Below are 22,097 nucleotides of genomic sequence, written 5' to 3' on the forward strand. Positions count from 1 at the left end.
AGGTTTGCGATTTGGTTGCCTTTTACTGGCGCTTGGTGATGACGCAATGCTTCCTGATTGGCTCTGCCTCGGAGGCGGTGGTTTAGGAAAGCCAGAGTACTTCCGGCTGGACACATGGGAGCCAACTGTAGGGAATTTGAGGGGTCTGAAGGCTAAAAAAGTTGAGAGGTTTGTAGGTAAGTGGCCCCTCTCCCTAATGGTGTGGAGCTACTATGATTGAATGAGTCGCGTCGCTCCCAGACGTGATTGTGTTGTACTAGCTGTAACTGTACGCCCATTATGTCTCTTTTCTGGGTCTCCTGGTGGCTACCATAAATCCAGATTCTCTCAGATCGTGTGAGCGTCACCGCAGCTCTGAGTGAAAGGGGTCTCCTTTCGACTGGCGTCTGGATCAAGTTGTTAAGGGTCAAGTTGCTAGCCAGAGGTTTTTTTCCTGGGATTGCCCAGGGTACTTGAGAGGCTTGGGACGATCGCAAATCCCTGAGCTAAGCGCTTCACAAGCACTGGGGCGCTGGGAGATGGCTTATAGGGTAACGACAAATCCATCCTCATTGACCGAGCATAGATGTTTCCGTGGGCAAGTCCTTTCTGGATCACTGGGGTACATAAAGTAAGGTAGATATTTAGCGCGGGAGTTTAGGAACCAGTTACTTTGTGGTTATATAACCTCAGACAACTTGTTTAATTACTCTCGGACCCATTGGCAAAATGAGGGAGATAGTATCTAAATCACTGGAGTGTGGTATGTATAGAACTCTGCCAGGAAACGTAAACTAACGTAGACGTGAGATTGGTGAAAATGAGATCAGAGAAGCTGTGCCCTCACTTTTTGCACCAATCTTAGGACCTGTTCTGTGTCTTCATTACCCATCTGAAAGCTGATGGTTGATGAAATTGTATTACAGCCAAATCATGCAATGTCGTGAAGTAGTTATTTTAAAAGAGTAAGTTAGCTCTGTATCTCTTCTGGAAAGGTAACCATCAGCTATCTTTCAGCCATCGGTTATCTTTTGTGTGTACTCCTGGGGAGAAAAGCAAATTACAGAGAACTGCTTACAATGTTTCTTTTTTAAAAAAAAGAAAACACCCACTCATTCCCATATACAAATATGTTTAAACGTATGAGAATAGAAAGTTTGTAGAGGCTGGGAAGATGGATGGAGACTGATAAGGGAGATAAGGGAAAGGAAGAACAACTATATGACTATATATGACTATAAAATTACATCTTAATGTTAGAGTTAGTAAGTAAATATTGCACATGCTAGTGGACAAGATTTGGGACTTCTAACAGGCTACCAGCCTATAAGAGTACATACAGCCTCTAAAGCCAGACTTGTATGATTTAAGTCCTGGCTCTGCCTCTTTCCATGCAGTGACTTTGTTAGTCTCAGTTTTCTCATCTGTAAAATGCACATAGTAATAGCATCTGTCTTATAGGTATATATGATGATGCATATTAATGGAGTTAACACATAAAGAACAGTATTGATACATAGTTAATGTCCAATAAGTGCAATTTGCTGCTATTGTCATTGTCTTTAAATAGGTGAAATTAATTTGTTCAATTTTATTGTGATTACTAACGTATTCAGACTGACTTCTACAACCTTATTTTGTATTTTCTGTTTTTGGCCTCTTTTCCTCTTTCTTGCTCTTTATTGTATTAACCTATTCTTCTTTATCCTCTCCTGCCCCTCTGCAGTAAGGTTGGAGATTAGGCATTCTGTCATCAGCCTTTTAATGGTTACTTAAAAAAATTTTTAAACACACAAAGTTTAACACTACTCATTATCTTTCCTCTCCCAAATAATGTGAGGATTCTAAAATACTCTATTTCAAGAAGTCTTATGTTCAGTTACTGTATTCTAGAATTTTAGAGTCTGTTGTTTCCCTGTCTCAGAGTTAGCTTGAAGCACTGTATTGTTAGGAAGTCCTGACTTTTTTTCTGTGCATATACAAACCTTGTAGAGTGTGTATGAATTTAATTTAAAAAATACAATATATGAGCATAGATTTAAACTTTCTACAAGACTTAAATAACTCAGATGAGACAGAATTTTTGGAGTAAGGAAAGGAACCAGCAAATGCTTGTCTCTAGCCTTTTCTGAAAAATTCTAGACTATAGAATCTTCCATTAGTTATTATATTTCAAAACCTATTCTGTATTTGGTTGATTCTAGTATTCAGTCCCAATAACAGTCATTGCTTCATTAACTTTAAAGTGCATTTCTCATCTTTTTGCTCCTCCCTATTCAATTCCCCAGAATTGAATTGCAAAATGCAGTTTTTAACTTTGCTACAAATGGCTTCAGAGTTCTGTTAGTTTAAAATATATTTTTATCACTTGAAATCAGAAGGTTATGTGTATTACCTGATAGATCAATAAAGAATATGGTTGTGTAAACTAATGACTCTTATATTTTCTAGAGTATATTCTTATTATAATTTATGCAAATTATACAAAGATAATTTATATTTGCCCTGACCAGTGTAGCTGTACTGGGTGTTGTCCCACAAAGCAAAAGGTCACTGGTTCAATTCCTAGTCAGGGCAAATGCCTTGTTGCTGGTTTGGTTCCTGGTCAGGATGCAAAAGAGTCAGACAATTGTTATTTCTCTTTCACATCAGTGTTTCTCCCCCTCTCTTTCTCCCTCCTTTCCTCTCCCTTAAAATAAATAAATAAAATCTTTAAAAAATAATTTATATTTGTATAATTTTTTGGGTATACACTTTATTTTTTAACAGTTTTAATGTGTAATAACAGCTTTTTAAAAATTGCTTTTATGTTACTCTTTGTTAAAGCATAACTTTTCCCCCTTTATCTTCAATTCTATAGGTTTCACTGATACTTATTTTTATGTCTATCTTTGTGACGATTTGAAATAATGAAGGTAGATTCATAGAAAATTGACCAGGCTTCCTTAAACACATTTTATATTTATTTATTTATTTGTTTGTTTGTTTGTTTATTTATTTATTTATTTATAATTAATTTTTAGCATGAAATTTCTTATTGAACCATGCAGAAGGTAGTTATTATTTCTCAAATTCTAAATACTGTATTGGCTATTTTATTCCAATATAAGGATTTACAACTCCCAAAAAAGTAGTAGTAACATTTCTGAATATTTTTTAACGGATGATATATAATGCCTATTTGGTAATGCCTTGAACGATGGTTGACCTTCAGAGTGTGTTACAGCGTAATGCTTAAACGGGCAGGGTCTAAGGTTGGAGCCTCTAGATAGCTGTAATAACTTACCACTAATAAAACTGGGCCTACCTGCACTGGCAAGAATGCACTGGCAAGAGGGTGTGGTACCCACTGTAGATGTACCGGAATTTGTAAAGTGCCGGCATCTCCAATGACATTTTGTACATTTTCTGCCATGCCTGGGTACCAAATTTTGTAGTGTATTTTAAGGAGTGGAGTTTAGGATTTGTTTCACTAAGTAATAACTAATTAACAGCATCCAACAAAGTAATAAATGTTTTCCTATTTTTTCTCTGTATCTATAGAAATTATAAAGTATATCTTAATTTTTCTTTTATCAAGTGTTTTTCCTTACCATTTATAAAGGTAATGCTAAACTGCTTAATGCATACTCAACACAGTTTCTCACCTCTATTTGGACACCAGGTAAGAACAAATTGGAAAATAATTTCACCTTTCAGATATAATCTCTATGTTTTATCTTTTGATGTATATTCTTTTATGTATTTTTAACAAATACCAGAATGCAGTTTGGGGGCCCATTTTCTTCTTTTAACTACATATTAGACAAAATTGCTATGTTGCCTAGGATTCTCTTATGTTAGAGAAACAAAAATGGGTCATATTAATCAGCAGTAAATCCTAGACTGGAAATAGTAATAAGTAGGCTATCATTTAATTTTTCACAGGTTGCTATCTTTGCAAAATGATTAGCTTTTAGATGTCATAAAACTTCTGAATTTAATGCTCTTTTTTTAGCAGGACCTGAAAGAATTCCTCAAGATGAAGCTGAGTCTTACCAAGGTAGCTGATGGCTGTCGCCTAGGAAAAATAAAAAACCTAGGCAAAGCCCGGGACTGCTCCATGGACATCCCAGGCTGCCTTCTGTACACCAAGACTGGCTCTGCCCCACACCTGACCCATCACACACTGCATAAAATCCACGGGGTTCCTGCCATGGCTCAGCTGACACTGTCATCACTGTAAGTGTTAGGCCCAGCCATCTAAGTTTCAACTTTTGCATCAGCTTAGTTACCTTAACAAGGTTCAGTGAAGCAAGCAAAAAAGACTTTTTTTTGCTTATATGTGTAAAACTTGTAGATTTTTAGAATGATATCAGAAGAAATATATCAAATATATCATCTAGCCCTAATCTGGAAGCCATTGGCTGGGCCTATATGTTAAAGCTGCTTCATTTTTCCTATGAATCCAAGGTTTCGTCCTGCCCTCATTGCAGCTGCTCCCAGGGGTGACAGAGCTTAGCTTGGAGCCTAAAGGCTGCCTTCATGCGCCAGCCTCAAAGATTCCTCTGGTGTCTGCACGTGTACTTGCATGTACTGCTTATGGAAACCTAACTAATGGAGTTAGATCATTCTGTATAATGTGCATATATGGATGTTATCCTTAATTGCATAGTCTGCCTGTGTGATGAAATGCCTCTTCAGTATTGTGTGAATAATAAACTGCTTTTGAAGTGTCGGGGGGAGAAGAAAATCCAGATATTCTGGAGTAGTTGAACTTTGCCCGTTTCTCTTCTCACATTACCACTTGCAAATTGAAAAACTTTACTCTGGCTAAAGAAGTGGGCCTGGCGAGTTGGAACTCTGGAGCAATGGTGTATTTGTTGTTCAGGACTACATTGACTGTCATGTAGCTTGTTTGGGTGAGCAGAGGGCTTTAGTTGTATGGAGCATCTGTAGCGTGATCCATGTTATGTATTTTTCTGTTTTACTTAACAGAGCTGAACATCATGAAGTCTTGACAGAATATAAGGAAGGAATTGGAAAGTTTATAGGTAAAATAATTTAGTACTTGTGTGTGCCTTGCGATACATTAATTTGAAATTTGGAGGTGCTGTTTATTCTGTTATCTTTCCTTCATACATTGATTTACTCATTGATTTAGTCAGCACTTATTGAGCATCTAAGAACCAGGCACAGGGGATTCAAAGATGAATAGGAAGCAGTTGATGCCCTCATCAACCCAAGCCCAGTTGGGATAAAGATAAATAGGTAATTCTAGTAGAGTGCGGGGTCAGGGGTACATACATGTATCATGAGAGCCAGAGGGAGAAACATAACCTGCTGTAGGGTCCACGTGGAAGAAGGTCAGAATGAAGAAAGAATTGTTGAGAGAGAAGATGAAGGAGCACCTTAACTGGGGCAGGGAAGAGTGGTAGTTAGCCAGGTCAGGGGGTGGTGGTAGTAGGCAGGTGTGGGCGGATGTGCCACAGAGCAAAAACCCAGAGGTGGGACCCTGCATGGGCCATCCCTAAGGTCCAAAGTAGTACTGTCATATTGGAGCCTACAACATAAGGCAGAGGACAAAGCATTTATATACTGCTGTATTTTGATGTGTTAATGTTATCTTTTGTTCCAGAAATAGGACTTTAAATGCAGATGTACATGCCATTTATTTATAGGAAAAGCTTAGCAGTGACAGCTAGAGAACAAATTCTTCTGTAGACCACCTTCTCCTGAAGCTTTTTCCAATATCTATGACTCACTTAAGTGAAAACCCTGTTTCCATTGGTTGTTCAGTCTGCTTCTGGGAGAAGAATGCATGATGACTTGGTTGTCACAAGACTATTTCAGTAGAATTTATGTAATATCATTTTTCTTGATGTGAGACCAATTTTAATAGCCAGCTTTAAAGTACGCAAGCATATAATTAAGTGAAAATAGTTAATATAAGCTTTCTAAAGATAATTGTAGTAAGTGAAATTGTGAAAAATAAGGTGGGGAACTGCAGAGATTTATTTTTTTAATTTTATTTATTTATTTATTTGGGTTTTTTCCCAGTGGAATTCTAATTTTTTTCTTATGAAAATGAAGGGTAACATGAAATTTATGTACATATGGTTTGTTAAACATTTTTTGGTTTTTTTTTTTAAATAACTATCTTGTCTAAAGAACCTAGGAACTGTTATCTTGAGTCACTGAAATGAACTACCCTATAGTTTCCCTTTAATTCTGTCACTAAGGATTCTTGATGTGGGGTGGCTTTTTTTTGAGGGGGGTGGCTTTTTTAATGAGTACCTTTGATTATTTCATTTCATCTTTCCAGGAGCTAGTTCCTTGCATAGTACCTAGAATGAACATACTCGATACTCAATTCTTCTTCAAAGCACATTGAGTCAGGTCATCATGTCATTAAACACTTTCATGTATCTCATACTTTAAGATATACCTTCCCCTTGTAGCAACTTTCTGTGTCTTTAGAAATGAACCTTTACAGTTAATTGTTCTTTTAGATTAGTAAGTTTCAAAGTAATCTGTTCATTCGCATTGATAGGCCTCCTATAGTTCTAACATCGGGTGTGAACAATTCACTGTGCTTAGTGTTGCTTTGTCTAGCAGTACACATGATGAGGCTGCTCTCTGTTACAGCGCAGTGTGGTTGTTGATGTAAGTGCTTTCTGGGGTTCTTTTCTGTGTTTATACAGGCATGCCAGAATCTCTCTTGTACTGCTCCCTGCACGATCCAGTCAGCCCCTGCCCAGCTGGTTATGTGACAAACAAGGTGCGTTCTCAGTTCTTCCAAGGCTGCAGCTTTGTCCCAGGAAGTCAGCTTATTGTACTCTTCAAATACCGGGGTCCTGCTTCCTGGGATGTTGGCCCCGTCCTGACCCTTTTTTCCTTCTCTTCATTTCTATGAACATGGTGGGGTGGGGTGGTTTATAGGAGTTAAAGGTGGTCTGCCTGAGGATGGGGTGAAGGTAAGGGACGTATTTTCAGCTTTTTCATTGTTGCAAAAATTTGGGGTTGGAAAAGGGTTAAGTACATTCCAAAAAAAGAAGTTGCTGTGATAGTAAAAAAACAATAGTCTTTTGGTGCCATGCTCTATTTGCAGTTTTAACAGCCTCAGGAAGAGTAGGGAAAGTTGCTGATGGGTGTTATCACATGCACAACTATATATAGTAGAACCTCAGTGTAATACTGCTTGTTTTTAGAACAGAATTTGAAAAAGCTGGATCCACAGCCAGAGTTTTTTAGCTAGCGAAGAACAGTATCAAAAGGACTTCATTACAAGTTTTCACCTGAGACGTGGCCCCATTTCATTGTCCTTGGGGATAGCATTCTGACAAGGCTTCAGTACAGGGCGGGGGGTAAAAGGAGGTTTCTAGTTGTGAGTATGTGAAACACAGAGTTTATTCTTGTATTATTACTTATTCTTGTATTATACGTGTTTGCATACGAGCAGCTGTAAACCTCCTTTTGCCCACTCCTGTATGTACTGCTACTTTGCAGATGCAGTTCTGTTTCATGCCCCCACTTCACCAATGTCAACAGTATCTCATAATCTTACCTAAGATTATTCTTTTAAATTACCCTTCTGCTTTAAACTTTTGTTTTGTAATATGTATACAAAAGAAAATATTTTGACATCAGTTCTCCTACTCCATTTATAAGGGAGAGAGGACTCCTTTAAATTGTGTTCTTACGCCAGAATAAAGACTGTATGTTGCCTTCCCATCTACGTCCTTGTCAGTCTCTTCTGAGAGGTGCTGTAGGAGAAAGAGAACCAAAGGACCATGCAGAGATTCTCGTGGGCTATGGGATTTATGTTTTAGCACATAAATTCTACATCTAAGTCAACTCGGTAAATACTTATTAATAATGTGTAAGGCCCTAGACTGCTTTTGAGGTACAAACATGAATTGGGATACTCTAGTCAGGCAAATATACAGTGGTGTGCCAACAGCTATCATTTGTACAAAGGAAATAAGCACAAATTTCTGAAAGAACTTAAAAGGGTGAGCAATTGATTACACCAGGGAAAGTTTGGGGAACACGTTAGACTAGGCAATATTTGAACTCATGTCTTGAGGGTGCATAGTATTTTGCCAGGCAAAGAGGTAGGGGGAGGGTATTTCAGTCAAAAGGAACAGTGTGATCAAAGACAAAAATCAAAGTCTGCAGTATATTCAAGAACAACATGGGCAGAGCGGGCTGTGGGGGAGAGGAGACTGGAAGACTAGGCTTCTAGAGAAGTATAATGAATTCTTGGGGACGAGCTCTGAAACTTGTATGGCTATTGAAAGATTTTCTGTGAGCTATAAGATTCTTAGAGAATTTGGAATATAGTATAGGAAACGTTTTAATCACCATGTCTAGGATATTGAATTGCTACCATCTCTAGTTGTAAAGAATTAAATTCAGAATTGCTTTAGCATTTTATTATTTTTTTATTTGCATTTTACTCTTGCTGACTCCCCATCATCTTGTTCCCTGGCAGTCTGTGTCTGTGTGGGGTTTTGGAGGACGAGTGGAAATGACTGCTTCCAGGTTCATGGCAATTCAGCAGGCCCTCCAGCCAGACTGGTTCCAGTGCCTCTCAGATGGAGAAGCATCTTGTGCAGAAGCAACTTCCATAAAAAGAGCCAGAAAGTCTGTTGACCGATCACTTCTATTCCTGGATCATTGTCTGCGGCTACAGGAGGAGTCAGAGGTAAAGCTGTACAGCTCACTACTTTTTCTTTGAAACTCACGCTAATTGACATTCCATGATACTGCTTTTACTGTTCCTCCTACTTCTTGACTCCTCACTTCTTGGTCTCTATTATGCTCTCCTGTCTTTTTTTTTGAACCATTAAGTATTATTGCTCTCCAGGATTCTGTCTGAGGCTCTCTTTACATCCCACTTTATATGTTCTTACTAGGCAGTTGCCCCTTACTTTTTTTTTTTTTTTTTTTAAAGATTTTATTTATTTATCTTTAGAGGGGAAGGGAAGGAGAGAGGGAGAGAAACATCAATGTATGGTTGCCTTTCGTGCGTCCCCTGCTGGGAACTGGCCTGCAGGGAACCTGCCTGCAACCCTGGCATGTGCCCTGACTGGGAATCGAACCGTGATTGTCTGGTTCGCAGGCCTGTGCTCAATCCACTGAGCTACACCAGCCAGGGCTGCCCCTTACTTTTTATTGCTGAATGCTTCTAAAATTGTAGGGACAATCGAGATCACTCTGCTTAGCTTCAGAATTACGTAAGTACAGGGCTTTCCTTAGATTCTGTCACTAAAATATCCCTCACATGCACCTTAAACTCTGAATCTTATCTCTTCAGTCCTCTTCTTCCTTTTGCTCTCCCTCCATACTGTCTCAGTTTTTGTTGGCCACCAAGTTCCTCGGCCAAGAATTGTGAGTCTTTCAAGACTTTTCAATATCTGATTAATCTCTAATATTCACTCCTTTTTGATTCCATCTCCCTAAGTATATCTAGAATTGTCCCCCTTATCACCCTTATCATCACCTTAAGGCATTATATCCTCAGCATCTCTTAAGTGGACAGATACCTTTTAGTTGTCTTTCTGCCTTGTTCTCCTCCCACCCAATCTAGCTTCAGCCCTGCTCTCCGTAAAGCACAAATATGAACTTGTCTCCTGTTTTCTTAAAAGAATTTAGTGGTTCTCCACATACACTCTTAGAGGGCATGGACGGCCAGCAGAAACCCAGCCTCCGCCTCTTCCTCCGGCCCAGTGTGACCTACTTTCTCCTGTGGCTGGCACTCTGCCCCTTCTGAGTTACCTGCAGTTCCCCGAGGTGTTACCCTATTTCATGCTGCTGTGCCTGTACGCAGATTTCTTTCTGGATTGTTTCTTTTCTTCTCTTTTTTTTTGATCCTCAGCCATATTTCCCCTCTTGCTTCCTGATTGGCTCATTTAATTCCATTGTTCATTCTAGGAAATTGACTTGACCATTCCAGGAAGCACTTTTCATCTTTGCCACCCCTTTCATTTGTATGTAGCTATGTTATAGCCCTAATCATTTTCTACTGCAGTGATTTATATGTTTGTTGTTATTAAACTTGACCTCCTTAAGCTCAATTTCTGTTTGTCATTTTTGTGTCCTCATCATGTAGCAAAATTCCTGACATATAGTAAGCCCTCTCAGTAAATGATTGCTGATGGTGAGTGGTTCTGATGGGGTGGGGAAGAAGTTGTAGCAATAAATAAGGGCTCCTGATAGTAGGATTAATGAAGCTGGAAAAGGATGCATTCACCAGGAGAAAGCAGAGGCAGTAGGAGAACAGAAGGCAGTGATCAGAGGGGAGAATTGGTGTCCCTGATGACTCGTGGAGTCGCCCTGAGCCGTGGCCAGTTTCCACTATGGCAAGCACATTCATTGTGGGGAATATTGTTACATGAGCTTACCAATAAAAATATAATTTGACTAATGAAGTTAATACGCATGAAATAGAGGAAACTTAGTCATCATTCTGAATAGACCTCTCAGAATCTGCAGTAGGAGTTCAGCTTGGGGACAGTGCTGTGGGTCTGAATTTTCAGTGTTGCTCACTGGCCATTGTTCGAAGCCAGTGATTATCCTTGTAGGATAAGTAACATCTGATAAGTAGAAGGGAGGACAGCGTCTGACAGGACGTGATTGTTAGAAATGCCACATGAGCCTCAAGTCCCTCTTCTATGTTACAGTTACAGTCAGCCTCACCATTTCACACTATGTCTGTGTGTTGGTAAAATGCTGGGGTTCCTCTCTGTACTCCTAACGCTTATGCTATTGTCTTGATATGATTATTAATAGTGCCCCTTTTACTGTTTAGTGTATTCAGTTTTGGACAGTAAACTATGTATGATCGTACTTTTTACACCCATGAAAAGGAGTTTTCCAGAAAAGGCTGTGCCAGTCACATGAAGGGGCGAGACTGTAACTGTCTGCTTTGTCTGTCTATACACGTCTTTTCCTTTTCCTGTGGTTCCTCCCCTCTCACTCACCGGATCCCCTTATTCTAAATGTCCTTAAATATTGACGCTTCCCAAGGTTCTGTTGTTGGCTTTCTTTTCTTCTTCCCGGATTCCCTAGGCCGGGAACGGCAAATGGGTTTCATCCCAGGGTGCTTGGGGCTGTGCCTGGGAGCAGCAGGAACAGCACTCTTACTATTTCTTTAGGATTCCCCACCTGCTCTTCTCACCATCTCCCTGGACTTCCAAAAGAGGAGCCAGGAGACCTCCTAGACTGCCTTCGTCCTCCTCTTGGACAGCTTTTCAATTGTGCAGATTGTACCTCTTGATAAGGTTTCAAATCCCACCCCTCCTTTTTTCCCCACTGGTGCTGCCTTAGTCCAGGTCCTCTTTGCCTTTTACCTGGATTATTTCCGTTGTCTCCTACCCCATCCTTTAGCTGTACACCCCCTTAATTCATTCTCCGCACAGGGTCCAAAGCATTCTTTCTGGAGAGGCAGTCTGACTGTGCCCCTCCTGCTCAAGCCAAGAAGCAAAATTCACTCTTCAGAGCCTGCCAGGCTCCCTCCTCGTCCCTGTGTCCTACCAGAGAGCCACTGTTGTTTTGTGTATTTTCTTGCAAAGCTTATTTTTATAGTCACATATACATAATTATTATGTATAAATGCATATCTATATGTTTTTAACAATATGAATGTGATCATATGTTCAGAAATTGGCTTGTTTTTGTTCAACAGTCTCTTGAAACTCCCTGCGAATATATTTGTAAGAGAAGTTTGAATTTTAGGATATTGAGATAAAAATGCTGGCGCTGTGACAAGTGTTGTGGATGGGCACTCCCATGAGGCTGAAGTGATTTTTAATCTCTGGTTATTGGGGTATATGAGTACATTTATCACTTTCACTTCCACTGTGTTATCTTCCTGTTTTCGTGTCAGTGTGATGGGCACGAATGGTATCGGACTGTTTCCAGTACGCGTTTCCTTGCTGGCGAAGTTTAGTGAGCTCTCCATATGTATACAGGGAATTTACATTTATTTTTCTGAAGTTCATAGTCACACATCTGCCTAGATTTCTTTAGAGTTGTCATTTCCTTAGAAGATTTTTGGAGCTTTTTCTCTGCCTAGATATTTACCTATTCCTCCAAAGAATAAGTCCTCCTTTGCCCTTCTTGATAGTATATTCCACTAGGGAAGTTTTAATGTTTTTGTATTCAAATATGTTGGCCTTTTCCTGTAAGCTTTAGGTTGCTTAGGAAGGCCTTCCTTATGCCAAGATTATAAAAATATTCAGTATGTTCTTTTAATGCTTGAATAACTACATTTTTATGTTTAAATTTACTTCTGAGGATGGTATGTGGCAGTATTTTGTTTTTGTTTTTTTTCCTAAATAGTCAATTTTTCTAACCAAATAGTTTTGAAGTTTCTCAAGTTGTCTCTAAGAGACTTGGCAGTGACCTCAAGCAGGCATGGATGGTCATGTAAACAAACTGAAACTTTTCCTTTGTATTTTTCTCTTGTACCTGCTCAGCATGCATTTAATTGAATCGAAGCTAAAGCTGCATGTGTAGGTGGCCTCAGTTTCTCCTCAGTCTCTTCTCAACCTGTTTGGGTGGCTTTCAAACTGTGTTCTTCAGAGTCCCGAGCGTTCTCAGGGCGGAGGGAGCACCATTTCCTTGCATGCTTTGACTACAGCAGCTGCCCTGAGATCTTGTCTGTTCCCTGGGCTTCTGTGTAAGGTGCATTTTTAAAAATTTGCTTATTGCCCTGGCTAGTGTGGCTGAGTAGGTTGAGCACCTGCCTGTGAACTGAAAGGACACTGGTTTGATTCCCGGTCGGGACACATGCCTGGGTTGTGGGCCAGGTCCTGGTTGGGGGCACGTGAGAAACAGCTGATTGATGTTTCTTTCTCTCCTTTTCTCCTTCCCTTACTCTCTCTCTGCAAATAAAATCCTTTAAAAAGTAAAATTTATTTATATATATTTTTCAGAGAGAGAAAGGAATGTATATGTGTATATATGAGTTGGGGGTAGAGAAAGGGACAAAAACATCAATTTGTTCCACTTATTTATGCATTCGTTGGTTGATTCTTGTATGTGCCTTGACCAGGGATCAAACCCTCAACCTTGGCGCATCAGGATGACTCTCTAAATAACTGAGCTGCTTGTCCAGGGCCATGTGTAAGGTTAATTTCTTTCTAGAGCCGTCCAGCCTTTAGGCTTTCTGGGCTACAGTGGACGAAGAAGAGTTGTCTTGGGCCACAAATTAAATACACAAACACTCATGAAAACTGATGAGCCAAAAAATGGTGTTAAGTAAATTTACAATTTTGTGTTGGACCACATTCATAGGGCCGCATCGGCCTGCCGGCCATGGGTTGGACACCCAAGGTACTGGAAACGTTTAAAAACATTCATTTCTTTTTTACCTTAGGTCCTTCAAAAAAGTACGATCATTGGTGTGATTGAAGGTGGAGATGTGATGGAGGAGAGGCTGAGGTCAGCAAGAGAGACAGCCAAGCGGCCCGTAGGCGGCTTCCTTCTGGATGGCTTTCAAGGGGATCCAGCAACTCTGGAGACTAGACTGAACTTGCTGTCATCAGTTACCGCAGAGCTGCCAGAAGACAAACCGAGGCTAGTGTTGAGTTAGGATGCTGGCCAAGCCTCAGGGGCTGCTGCAGGAGTGCTGAGGGATGGGCACTCTATACATGGGCATGTCTTTTGATGTGTTGATTATGTTCTTTCTGAGCTGAGTCTGCCATGGCCCACCATAGGGGGAGTCTCCATCAAGGCTGTCCTGTGCTCGATTTCAGAATGTAGACCAGAGGACAGTTGCCATATGAATTCGTTTATTTGATGTTCTTTCTAAGTGAGGGCAAGTGTCATACTCTTTCCCCTCATTCTTGTGCCAAATACAAATCCTGTTCTTTACTCACACAATAACATGGTTTCTCGGGACGTGTATGACGTCTCGTGGAACTCTGTCCTTCCTCAAAGCAAGTTGAGGACAGATCTGGGATGCCCAGCGGAATGAAGATGGCGCTGCTAATAAGGGTCTTTAAGAAGTTCTTAGATTTGAGGCAGTGGTACCATGTTTTGAAATTGAAAGGATCAGCAACACTAGCTGTTTTTTTTTCCATAAATCACAGGTTTTCCTATGTGCTGGTGAGAAGAGATGATCTACAAGATTCAGAGCTTAAGGTTTCTGAGTGCTGCTGATGTCTTACTAGACAACCCTTTATTTTTTTTAAAGACTAGTCTTACCCCACTTGGTGTAAATATTCATGGCCTTTTCCTGCAGATATAGTAAGAGGTTTGATCACGGTGCTGCTTGGGCTGTTGGACAGTATCTAATGTATGTAACTTTACCACTTTAAAAAACCCAGTTATGATTGCAGTGAAGCGTATGAATCTCATGTAGAGCTTGATGACGGTCTACACTTGTGTAAACATAGCCAGAATGAGGTATTTTCATCACGGCAGCATTTGCCTCAACTTTAACCTATTCTCTGTGTTCACTGCTTCTCCTCCTCTTTCATTCTGGTACAGATAACATTTTGGTGCTAGTGTTTCTAGTCATTTTCTGGACTTTGAGTTTCTGCTCACAGATGTCTGTTGCTGGATTTGAAAGCTGAAATTGCTTTCCTTCTGTAAGTGGGTAGAAATGCCAGCTTCAGTCAGAGAGGAGTTCTAAAATGTTATGTTGCTTGAAGGAAAATATATGTTACTTTTTCTGAACTGTAGTCAGAAAAACCAGCATATATTTAAGGGTTCTATTTGTTTAATATTACATAAGCCTTTTTTTAACTTCTTATAGAAGTCAGAGAGTCTGTAAGCTTTTCTCTGCCAGTTCATAAAAGGAACTATGGGTAGAAAAACAAGCATGAAAAATAGTAGCCAATCAGCCCTGATCTAGTGCATCTTCCCATTTTGTTTTAGTGGCAAAACCTGGCTGAGTGTTATTCATATTCTCAGAATGCCTTGCCCAATACCTCTAAAATTACCACCTCATTCCACCATGCAGACAGTTTATTAATGGAGAAAATGTAAGGAAGCATAAATAAAGCCAACTAGATTTCTAGATTCTGTGGGCAGAATTGAAATTCTAAGAGCAAGAGTTCCTTTGTAAGTGAATATATGAAGAACACAGTAGATAAAAATGTCTTTCTGGAACGAATTATTAAAAAATTAGAGGCAAATTACAGTTAAAACATAGAAGTATTTGAAGGGGAAATAAAGCACACACCTCTGCACTCTTGAAAAATCTGTGTGGTGGATAGGTAGACTAGTAAGTTCAGTCTAAGACCAGGAAGGTTGTTCAGAAGGGGTGAGAACAGAGAGAAAACTAACCTTTATTGAGTTTCTCTTTGGGACCAGAAAATACACCATGTGCTTCTTCAAATATCTCATTATTTCTGAAGTTTGTATTAATGCTCTTATTTTTAAAATGAGAAAACTAAAGCTCAGAGAGGGTAAGAAGTTTTCCCAAAGAACACAGCAAGTAAATTAATAGCAGAACTGGGAATCTAGCCCTGGTCTCTGCCTCCAAAGCAAAGGTTCTTCCCACCACATCTTATTCTTTGCTGCCTGCCATGCTAACCATGACTGATGGTTTTCATGATTATTTTAATGCCCTTTGGAAAGACTCTCTGATTCGTGGCGTTGCTCTCATGTCACTGCTCTTATTTTCACAGGCTCATCTCTGGTGTTAGCCGGCCAGATGAGGTGCTCGAGTGCATTGAAAGAGGAGTGGACTTATTTGAGAGTTTTTTCCCTTATCAAGTGACAGAGCGGGGATGTGCCCTGACTTTCAGCTTTGATTACCAGCCCAATCCTGAGGAGACATGTAGGTCTTTTGAAGTTAATCTCAATGCTATTCTTAAGTTTCTTCTATTTCCTATCAATTTTTGGCTTGTGATTCAAGTTAGAAATATGTGCATATTCTGAAGCCAGCCTTTTATAAAATTCCATCTTTGTTTCTTATCTGTACACTTTAGCATGTTGGTCCACAAAACCCGGGTACTTAATACTGTACACATAGCTCATCGATATTAGGAAGTAATTTTGTAATGAACAGAAGCAAAAAAAAAAACCCACAGAACCTCTTCTATTAACAACCTGAAAAAGACCATTCAGAGTGAATAGTGATGAAAATCTGAGAAAATAAAACCTTTGAACTGCTTGGTAAAAGTTAATTTGTTTTTTCACAAAAGAGTTCTTGTCTGCTTTTTGCAAACCTCGTGCTATTAAAATACAGGGAGTCTCATCCCCCCCATCCTAGTGATACATGGGCTTTTTTGTCTTTGCACACTGAGATGTGAAAGCCATTTTCCTCTGCTAATATTGCTTTGAAGCACTGCCATTTTCCTTTTATTGCCCAGTTATTCAGAGGTCAAGAGAGATCAGTTTCAGATTCTGGCGTTTAATTGGCGGTAGTAAAGGAATTGGGATACAGACTTTGGGCTGGGGCCCTCGAAGCACCTACCGCATTTTTCTGGAGAGTGTTGCACACCCAGTGTCCCCTCCAGCCTTGGGCGGGGTGAGGGCCTCTCCCTTCCTGCTGTCCTTCGAACTCTTCCTGTGTCATGTGGACCTCAAATTTGACTAGGGCTAGAGACTTCCTTTAAAGGTCCATTTTGTTCCCCACAAGTTATCAACACTTCATTCAGAAGATGTTACACATTTATAAAGCAGCTTAAGCATTGATCTAAATGGAATTACTTCTGGAAACAAAACAAATCAGTTGGTCAAATAGGAAGTCAATTTTACTGTCCTTTAGACAGGCCAGAATATAATGTATGTACCATAAATAAACATTTATAAACGTTTATGACTTTACTTATAAACTCGATTACTTCCACCAGGGTATATGTAACTATTAGTCATTGCGCACTGCGAATATGCAAACTCTGATAAAGAACGTGATATTGAGTTCTCTGAAACAAACAAGTTCCTTTTTGGCCAGAGAAAGCTGTTTCTTTATGATTGAGGTTTTGAAATAGCTTGAACATTTTTATTAAAGTGTTACTATTAATCACATTTGTGTATGTTTGTATAGTAAATTATAGTCCTTTGCCAAATACAATGTAAAAATCAGAAAGGAATAAGCTGCCTAATGTAGGCAGCAGTTCCCCCCAGTGCCAGGGCTTTATGGGCTCCCATATCACCAGGCAGACTCATGGCAGCAAAATTATAGCCCTGTGCTCAGTACTCAGGCCACACTTCTCTTTTTTCCTTTGACTTGGACAAAATTACCTCCCTGAAACCATTTGCCCATCTCCTTCGTGAACCCTGAGATAGTTATTACTTGTTCCCAGAAATACCTTTCTACTTGCCACCCCCCTTAAGGCAACTCGCTCTTTGCATAAGAATTGGTGTTGCTCTTTTAATCCCAGGAATGTTCTTTCTTAAAGAGTTCAAAGAAACAATTCAAGTCCCCATTCAGTTCTGGATTATCTGAGTCCCCTGGGGGACCAGGGTCACCCTACAGAGTACATAATTTAAACCATATTCTAGTTTTAATCCCTTTGGGAAATATGCAGTTCTAAAGCCCAGTTAATTTGCATGTACATTATGCAGAGACATAACTCTTCAACATATACACTTTTATTCACACATACATACACACTAACCAGTTTTGAAAAATCACTTCTTGACAGTAAGAATACATGTTATATACTTGTGACCATAATTTAGACATTGTTGAACCTCCAAATTTTGGTATGATAGATGTATAGATAATAGATAAGTGATCATGCTCATTTTCTTGTGTCATTTCCTTAAATTCTCAGGAGTGGCACTAGAGAGTAAATGGGCATGAAATGCTAACCAAAACTTCTCCCAATGGCCACTTTTTATCTGATCTCCATTCAAGACTTTGTGTTGGTTTGTCCTTCAGTATTACAGCAAAATGGGACACAGGAAGAAATAAAGTGTGTGGATCAAACAAAGAAAATTAAAACTACCAGTTGTGACCAAGAAATGACATCATTTGAAATTAATCTGAAGGAAAAAAAGTAAGGAATTTTTTTTTAAGTTTAGATTTTGATTTCTGACTTACATTTCAGTCTAGTAGTTTATGTAACTATTCCCTTTGCAGTTTGTGACTTCATAACATACTTACAATTGGGTATTAGGCCTCCTCAAATTCACTTCCAGAAAGCCTTTTAATCTTCAGATGAATTCATATACTTTGTCTTTTCATAGAACTGAGGCTAGGTAACTTGTTTTAGGAGAGCTGTCGTAAAGATTAGACCAAATTCATGTTTGGGGTTTTTTACTCCTTCCAGTTACTTTTAATAAGACAGAGCAAAATAAGGATTTCAAGATAAAATGCAACAAAGTTTTCTTAATTTTAAGGAACTTAAGTTATCTTGGTTATATATAGATTAGGGACCTTAAATATTTTCCTCTGTAAAGAATGACTTAGGATATCTTGTAACTTTGCTCATATTTGGTTGAAAGCAGTAGTAATCAGTGACCCAGTGAGTGATTTATCTGTGACTTTGGTACACCCACTTTAGAACTTGGCTGATTTTGGTCTCACGTGAAGGGACATTCTGGGGATTCAGACTTACTAATGTCTGTCTAGCAATAGTAGAGACTTGAAAATTTATGAAAGAATATGTAAGTCTTAGTTCTTACCTATCCTATAGGGACTTCTTGATCGTTGGTCTGAAATAATGATGTTTAACTTCTTGAAAAATAGCCAAAGAGACTCATTTCTATTTCTAAATTGTTAGAGTAATATAAATGGTTACTACTAAAATTTTCTATATGTTATAAATTTAGCTGGAGTTGTAGTTTTTGTAGTTATCTTATTATCAGCAGTAGACTCAAAGTTACGGAGACCTGGAGTTTGGAGCCTAGCACTGCTCATGCGTCAGTGACATTGGCCGAGTCACTTGACTTTTTTTTGATAGCTGATAAAAGGTAACACATGTACGGTGCTTAACATATGTTCAGTAGTGTCCAAGCCTTTACTGTATTAACTCATTGGATCCTTGGGAGCTCTGTAAGGTAGGCATTAGAGGCGAGAAAACAAAGACAGAGGGAGGTGAGTGACTTGCCCAGGTGAATTCTGAGCCAGGAATCCAAACTAGGCATTGTAGCCTCAGAGCCTGCTTAACCCCTGAGTGGTCTTCCTAGGTTAAACGACAACAAAAATGCCTGTCTCCGGTGGTTGTTGAAAAGATCAAATGACACAGTGTATGTAAAAGTACTTTGGAAAGTGCAAAAAGCTATGCAGGTAAATGGTCAGACCGTGTCATTTGGCCTGGTTCTGGTGAAAATAGGAGAAATGTGTGTTTGTCAGACAGCATTTCCTAACATTGTGTACCTTTACGGTGCAACCGATAGTGCTCAGCCTGACGGAGCGACCACAGGACTCTCTTGCTGCTCCTTTGTAACCTCAGGCTAGGAGGCGATGTCTGGCAGAGGAAGACTCCGGAGTCTCCTGGCTCATTGTGCTCTGTGAACTGGGACCACATTGCCATGTTAAGCAGGTGCCCAACCGTACACTGCCAGTGATGTTATTAACTGCATTGCTTATGCGCCAGCAGAACAGAGAGCCTAGGTTGTGGAGTTCTGGTATTCCTCACTTTCTGGGATGTCATTCTAACTTCCTTTCTCAGGTACCAGGAGGACTTTGACCCATTGGTGAGAGGGTGCTCTTGTTACTGCTGTAAGAATCATACTCGTGCGTACATCCACCATCTGCTGGTGACCAGTGAACTGTTAGCCGGGGTCCTGCTTATGATACACAACTTTGAGCACTACTTTGGATTTTTCCACTCTATCCGGGAAGCACTAAAAAGTGACAGACTGGCGCTGTTGAAAGAGCTCATCCGCAGGCAAGCATCTTGAGACCTGGCGTACAGAAGTCTGACTTCACATTGACCCAGTACCACCCTGGTAAGGTGGGAAAGAGAGAACAAGAAATGATCTTAGCTTTCATCATTTATATTGAAGAATAAGGTCTGCTCATCCATACCAGACTCTGTCCATGTGAGGCCAAAGAGATTTTTTTTTAAAGACTTAAGTGACCTGGATTGATCAGAAAGAATTGAACCATGACCCTTAACATTTCAGTGCTAAAAGTCAGTAGACATTTTTTTAGTCAAACATAAAAGCTTCAGTTGTGAAGAGACAGCCTTGAGTGGCGGTGATGAGATTCTGAGGGTTCGCCAAGTTGATTGCAACTTAAAGGGAGATGATTGGTCGTGACTAGTGTGACCCTATGGACACTTGCCTACTCACTGGAGAAGGAATCGGGTTGATTCAAGTGTTTTCTTTAATTTTTATATTCTTGGGGTCCTCATCTGGACTGTCTGTCTTCCCAGCTGCCCCAGCAGTACAGTCTGTCCAAAAGGGCTCTTGTGACTTGACCAGGCTCTCCTCCCTGGAACGTGGGGCTCACACATTGCTCCTATGACTGGTTGCTCCAGCACACACTCCCTCATTTGGCTACATGGTCTGTTTGAGACTTGTCTCCCTAGACTAGCTGCATCTGGTTGTGCAAATCCACCATATCTACCCTCAGGTTCATCAGTAGCCTGACCATAACTGTGGCCCCATCATGGGGAGATTCCTTCCCCATGGGTTCACCTGGACAGAGCTTTGGACTGGCAGCTGGAGTATAGGGTACTCACCTTTCATGCCTCTTTCCTCCTGGACAAATGGGGACAGACACAGTGGATAGGACTGAATGAATTTCTAAGATTCCATCTAGGTCTAATATTTGGGGAACAAAAATGTTTAGGTTAGAGTCATAGCCTAACTTGTCATTCTTGTGTATTGATCACTATTGGCCTGATGGAAAATGCAGCGGTGCCAGGCATCAGGCAATGGTGGAGCTATTTGAGAGCCTAAAAAGAGGTGTGGCCTGTGGGTTTTGATGTGCTCGGTGAACTGGCATTAGCAGGTCCTGAGGCGAGACCCTCCCGGATCATCTCTGATTCAGTGAGCTTTTTCCTGCCCTTGTCAAAGGAGCGACATTTGTGCTGATGGCCTGGCAGGTGACTTCTACTTTATTGTGTGCTTTTTTATATTTATGAAATTTTCTATAATACACACAGATGTGTATATGCAGTTTTTGTAAAGATAACAACAGAACCTAAAAGATGCTTTTGTTGTGTGTGTAAGTGTGTGGAATTCTGTTTGTTTTACATTATTGTGCAGTATTTGCTGTTTGTTCATCTTAGTGGGCATTAGTGAATATTTTTTAAAAGTTATTATGTGGTTTCTATATTTTTATGTGTTTAATGACCATCTACAGGTTTGTCTTTTAATAGTGGTATGGGTGTGTCCATGAGCTCTGCTTTGGAGTTCATAACTTTTGGAATTCATGGACCTTCTTCTCATATCTCTCCTCCATGAATGGCAAAGGCACTTATGAAAGAGAGAATCAGATGTTTCTTTAATGTAAATCTATAACCAATAAACATTTCAACTTAAACGTATGTACTATATTGTTTCCTGTAAATAGTAGTGAATCTATTAAACAGAATATTTTAAATTTCCATGGTACCAGAAATGTTTGTCTTTGGGAAAATATTCTAGTACATTTACTCCATCTACAATCATTGTTTTAAGTGCACTCACACTAAATGCAGAATTCAGGGAGACTCAGAGATGCACCCGTCACTTTAAATTATATAATTAGGGACCTTCAGGCCACGCTTAGCACATAATTGAAAATAATAATAACCACAATCTTTGGAGCATTTTTAATGTGCCAGGCGCCTCAGTAAATGAATGCTTTCCATATATATCTCATTGACCCTTAGAGCAGGGCTGTGAGGTGTTGATATTACTATTCCTGTTACTGCGTTTCAGGAAGGTTGAGCACCCTGCCTGAGGGCCTACCAGGAATTTCTGGAAGATTGAGTAGTTTGCCTAAGGATCTACCTAGGACTAGTTAGCTCACAGGTTAGACTTTGGCTCCATCTGACTAAAACTCAACAGTTAACCATTGCACTATAATAACCTCTTACTTTGTGACTTGCTCCTTTGTGAAGGCTCCTGGGTTGCAGGGACTAAGAAACGAGGACTAAACAGAGAGGCCTTGTGGCCTTGCAGTAGAAGGCACTTCTGGAGCTTTGCTGTAGCTCTGTCCTTGCTCCCCCTCCTCTAACGGAATAGCTGGCACTGCCCTGTGTCGCCCGCAGTACCGCTGTCACCTGTAG

General features: G+C 40.0%; 1 protein-coding gene across 3 annotated transcripts; it reads left to right on the forward strand.

Annotated features, from left to right (window-relative positions):
• The first annotated feature begins 86 nt into the window (after positions 1-86).
• QTRT2 (queuine tRNA-ribosyltransferase accessory subunit 2) lies at positions 87-21,420 on the forward strand. Of its 3 annotated transcripts, XM_037136893.2 has the most exons (10): positions 87-176; positions 3,584-3,643; positions 3,977-4,200; positions 4,957-5,012; positions 6,663-6,739; positions 8,456-8,668; positions 13,346-13,545; positions 15,606-15,757; positions 17,810-17,927; positions 19,545-21,420. In XM_037136893.2, exons 2-10 carry the CDS (start codon positions 3,587-3,589, stop codon positions 19,774-19,776), a joined length of 1,329 nt encoding a protein of 442 aa, XP_036992788.1. In that variant the 5' UTR covers positions 87-176; positions 3,584-3,586; the 3' UTR covers positions 19,777-21,420. The 3 variants fall into 3 exon arrangements, with proteins under 3 accessions (XP_036992788.1, XP_053519112.1, XP_053519113.1); XM_053663137.1 differs by lacking the exon at positions 3,584-3,643; XM_053663138.1 differs by lacking the exon at positions 3,584-3,643 and having other exon boundaries at positions 3,980-4,200.
• Positions 21,421-22,097: the final 677 nt, after the last annotated feature.

This window comes from Artibeus jamaicensis, unplaced genomic scaffold (assembly GCF_021234435.1).
Source record: "Artibeus jamaicensis isolate MK-2021 breed Jamaican fruit bat unplaced genomic scaffold, CSHL_Jam_final contig_3126, whole genome shotgun sequence".
NCBI classification, from domain to species: domain Eukaryota; kingdom Metazoa; phylum Chordata; class Mammalia; order Chiroptera; family Phyllostomidae; genus Artibeus; species Artibeus jamaicensis.

Excerpts from the sequence above, each read along its gene's own strand:
- QTRT2 (XM_037136893.2), top strand. The coding sequence starts at position 3,587 with ATGCTAAACTGCTTAATGCATACTCAACACAGTTTCTCACCTCTATTT. Across the intron at positions 3,644-3,976 it reads CACCTCTATTTGGACACCAG|CAGGACCTGAAAGAATTCCT; the intron begins GTAAGAACAAAT and ends CTCTTTTTTTAG. Across the intron at positions 17,928-19,544 it reads ATTAATCTGAAGGAAAAAAA|GTACCAGGAGGACTTTGACC; the intron begins GTAAGGAATTTT and ends TTCCTTTCTCAG.